This window comes from Limulus polyphemus, unplaced genomic scaffold (genome assembly GCF_000517525.1).
Source record: "Limulus polyphemus unplaced genomic scaffold, Limulus_polyphemus-2.1.2 Scaffold952, whole genome shotgun sequence".
NCBI lineage: Eukaryota > Metazoa > Arthropoda > Merostomata > Xiphosura > Limulidae > Limulus > Limulus polyphemus.
This window is the reverse complement of record NW_013666562.1, coordinates 274,196-278,782: the sequence shown is the minus strand read 5'-3', so window position 1 is coordinate 278,782 and position 4,587 is coordinate 274,196. Positions and strand designations below refer to the sequence as shown.

The following is a 4,587-nucleotide window of genomic DNA, read 5'->3' as shown; positions in this document are numbered from 1 at the left end:
ATTTTACATCAATCGTATAATAGCAAGTTATTTTTAATAGTTTTTACTGTTGAGTTATGTATTCTTCATTATTTTACATCAATCGTATAATAGCAAGTTATTTTTAATAGTTTTTACTGTTGAGTTATGTATTCTTCATTATTTTACATCAATCATATAATAGCAAGTTATTTTTAATAGTTTCCACTTTTGAGCTATGTATTCTTCATTATTTTACATCAATCGTATAATAGCAAGTTATTTTTAATAGTTTTTACTGTTGAGTTATGTATTCTTCATTATTTTACATCATTTTTTTTCAAGAATTAAAAACAAAGCACTATAAAACTGAGCAGTTTAGATTTAGTGTGCAACGTGGCTAACATATTTAATCTTACATATTAGTTTTTATCCATTATCAACATTAGTCGACAGTCAATTTTTGATTTCGAGTGACACTTGAACAGAAAAATAAATCAATATTATATTTATTCGACTATTGATTTTTACTGTTATTTTAATATTTTGAACAAGAGTTCAGTAACTGTTTTAATTCAAATATTTTTAAAGGATGGGGTTAAAAATAAGTTTGCTTATACACCTTGCCCATATTTTCGTTAATGAATGAACTACTGTGAATCTTAAATGTTTAGAGATTAGGAAAACTTTATTTGCCGGGCTTATACACTAAAATAGAGGGCGCCTAGAAAAGACTAGAGTTGCCAGGAACAGTCATGATCCTTCTAGAAACTCCAGCGCACATGCTTCCAGCGTCACGTGACTTCCGCTGTCGTAACAATATGTTAACTATCATAAACTCATGAAGTACCGACTTGTGAGTCTACCTGGTATTTTAAAAGGCAAGAAATTAGGAAAAATTTAAAATACTTAACTGAATATTTTACATTTCTATCACGATGATTTCTAAATATACATTAACTATCATAAACTCATGAAGTACCGACTTGCGAGTCTACCTGGTATTTTAAAAGGCAAGTAGCTATAACCAGTTGCAACAATATATTTAATTGTGACTTTGTATAATATTACTATGGTATATGGTGAAGTAAAACAGACTCAAAACTCCATAGATATTAAAAACTTCTTTATTTTTGGATTTAGATTTTATATATTTTTATGCTCATTTCAACTTTGTATCGGAGATTACAGAAATTAATAGTTTTATGTCTTATTCATCATGGAAACAACGCTACCGGGGCCGCTTACAAATATGTAATAATGACAGTGGTACTAGATTTTTGTTAGAGAAACTTTTCCAGAGGCTGCGTATACAAGAGGTTTTGGGAGGCTAAGCTTCCCCAGACAAACCGTCCTTCAAGCGGCGTTGTTCTCACCAACTCACAAATAGTATACAGTATATATGGAGAGAGAAAGACGGAGATTGATATGTGAGCCACTGAAGAGAGTTTATTCATTTAAGACTCATTCTTCCTCATTGTGCAACTCCTACCCCCCTACAAGTGACAGAATAGTCTAACTAAAATATATATATATAATTTTCTTACTCAGTAAAACACTATTTTCTCTCTATGTTTCACGTATTGTTAATAGAAACTCTACTGTTTATTTCACGCAATGTTAACAAAATTGCCAAGAAACTAAAACACGATTCTTTTTGGTCATTATTTAGAAGGGTAGGGTAATATAAATAACGATGGATTGCGATTTTAGATAGCATTTTAAAGGTGGAATAAATATTAGTTTGTTATTCTTGTGAACGGCCATTTTCAAAATAATGTGGTTCTTTACGGCTTCCACTGGAATAAACTCTGTCGTGAACTTTTTTTCTAGATAAAAATAAAACTTTTTTCGCCTTCATACCGTACACTAACACTGACAGATCAGTAGCCTAGGCCTATTCTACTTTCAAGATTCACCACGGCAATACATTTGTACCCCTTGTAGTGAAAATCGTTAACAATGAGGGTACCTAACTGATGGAACGTTGCATTCTAATCATTATATTCAAATAGTTATACTCATTATCGGGGATATATATTTATATCTTACCTAAGTAGATAGCTTGCCTTGATCAGAAGTTAATGTTAATATCATGCAAGCTTGATTACGCTGCCACTCTGAAACTCTTCCAAACACTGTCCTTAATGCTCTATTTGTGACTTAAACTACTGTAAGTATGATAAGCTGTTATCTAAAAGTTGTGTAATTATGATTGGTTGTAACCTGATAATTACTCACTCCCATCGTAAACGTCGACATGTTAAGTAAAATATTGCTATTGCAATGTTGAGTATTACTATGAATTTACTCTGCGAGAATTTCACTTCGTAATTATGGAAACTAAAGCTATGAGTTTTAAACTTATGAAATATTTAAGAGTAGCCCTTCGTCGCTTCCTGCAATAAAATTAACTCAATCTGGTAACCGAGCATCCACATGAAATATTTGTTTGTCCTTGAAAGTTTAACCCCTCCCACCTTGCACAGCAAGGGATGTACACCTGTTTCTGTTAGGTTAACCTGATTGGTGGTCTGAAAGTAACGTGCTGAGTTTAGAATTTGTCGAACTAATATGTCTGGTAGAATGTTGTCTTGCTCGCTTTTGTAGCATACGTAGTTCAATTATGTGGTTAATATGTTTTATTATTACAATTGTTTTTACAACACTTTCAGGTAAGTGTCCTGTGATGTCTTATTATAAAACTTCTTGTGGAGTTCAGCCATAATTTTTTAAGTTTGTAAATAGATTGATACATGTTTTTATTTTAGGTTTAATTAATTCTTAATTTTATGCATGGAACTAAAAACAAGTAACACTAACACTGTAACAGTATTTAACTTTTAAGAGCCTGGTCAATAATTATGAACATTGATACTGATAGAAAGAAAAAAGACTGCCCATTGTAAATTTAATTGTATAACCACAAGGGTATTAACTTTATCATCAAATGATTTCTTGTATGGCTAAACTACACAACATTTTCACCTAATTTTAGTTAGGAAAATTTTCAAGTTAAACAATCAGAAAAACTTTGAAGGTAAAGAACTGGAGCGCACTGGCCTTTGTGCCACCCGCAAACCAGGGTTGCCCCGGGCTTCTACACACATTGTGGATTCTCCTAGTAACAGTGGAAAGTAAAGCAGGCGAGTTTAAAAAAAAGAAATATTAATATATATGGCTATCGTTGTTACTAATGTGTTTGATTTTATAAGGAGAAAGTTTCATGGGATGAGTATTTATTCCTGGATGGAAGTTATGTAAATTAATAATTAATGAAAGGTTATCTTGGGACACGAAAAGTTGCTTCCCTTATATGTAATTGTAAAAATGCCCGTAAAAACTGCAAAGTGCAAAACTGAAAATTGGTATGAATCTCACCATGGACCCAACAAAACTTCGTGCCAAATTTGATGAAGGTCCATCTAAAATGGGCGAAGTAGCGGTAAAAAATGTCCGTAAAGACTGCAAAGTGCAAAACTGAAATTTTGTATGTATCTCCCCATGGACCCAATGAACCTCCATGGCAAATCTGAAGATCCATCCATACCCAGGGAAGTAGTTACATGGACATACAACATGTAACAGACAGTTCTATTAATATTATATTTATATAGATATCACTTAGGGTGATGTCCTGTTAACGAGCCATAATTAACAAATTAAGCTTGTAGTTCGTCATTGTCAATCTAAGTCCTGAATTTCGTATTACTGAAGATTTTCAACATCAGCTGAAGAGACTGAAATTCTTCTGACAACAGGTATGTACGATAACATAATTAAGTGTCGTTGGTGAATGAATAGTCAAGCAACATGGAAATCAACGCGTTAAGTAGCCGAAAAGTTAATTTTTAGCGAATGATTTTGCATTTGATTCGGTAAACCAAACTACATAATTTTGGTAAAATTTAGAGGTTGTTTATTTATTGTTGTTAAATTCTTGAAAACTATACTAGAATGAACAGTTATTAAGCACGACCAATGCTTGGACTAAACAACAACAAAATTCAAAACTATAAATATCAATGGAGGATCGACAAGATGCTGAATTTTTAAATGAGGTAAGAAAGATGTGTAGCACAAAATAAGAACACTATTTATTCAAAGATTTAGAACCTAGTGGGCATACTTGGATTGGACACTGAGTCACTTCTTAATGTGCTCGTAAAATTATCAACAGATTTTCAACTTTCAAGTCATTAAGCTCATTTGAGATCCTGTGTAAACTATCCAAATCTAAGTTTATTACTAAATAGGAAACTTTGGATTTACCCATAGTGACCAGCGCTATTTGCTTGACTTTCATTCACGTTCAATCTTGAAGAGGCCGTAACTTGAAGATATCATCTCACTTTACCAGTTAGGAATTCTTCTATCGTCTACATTTTTTGCACAATGTGCAACATTACAGCAGCACAACCCGCAAGATGAACAGATATTAAGCTCTAAAGAAAAACAAAGGTAGCTGGAATGAAGTTAACCTAACAGTTTAGTTTTCTGGATCATATTGTTACGACATCGGAGTCACGTGACGCTAGTAACACGTCATTGACTTCTAGAAATATCCTGTTCCTTCATGAATGCTATAGCGTTTACTAGATATGTGTTTGTCTTGTATATACAAGACGG

The 4,587-nt window shown here is 32.7% G+C and overlaps 1 protein-coding gene across 1 annotated transcript in view; it reads left to right on the top strand.

The window, feature by feature from the left end:
• The first annotated feature begins 2,569 nt into the window (after positions 1–2,569).
• Positions 2,570–4,587, top strand: part of LOC106461405 — a 118,463-nt gene continuing 116,445 nt past the window's right edge. Inside the window, exon 1 of the mRNA XM_022388355.1 lies at positions 2,570–2,633. Within this exon, the coding sequence (XP_022244063.1) occupies positions 2,585–2,633 (49 nt within the window). The 5' untranslated portion in view covers positions 2,570–2,584. The remainder of the gene's footprint in view (positions 2,634–4,587) is intronic.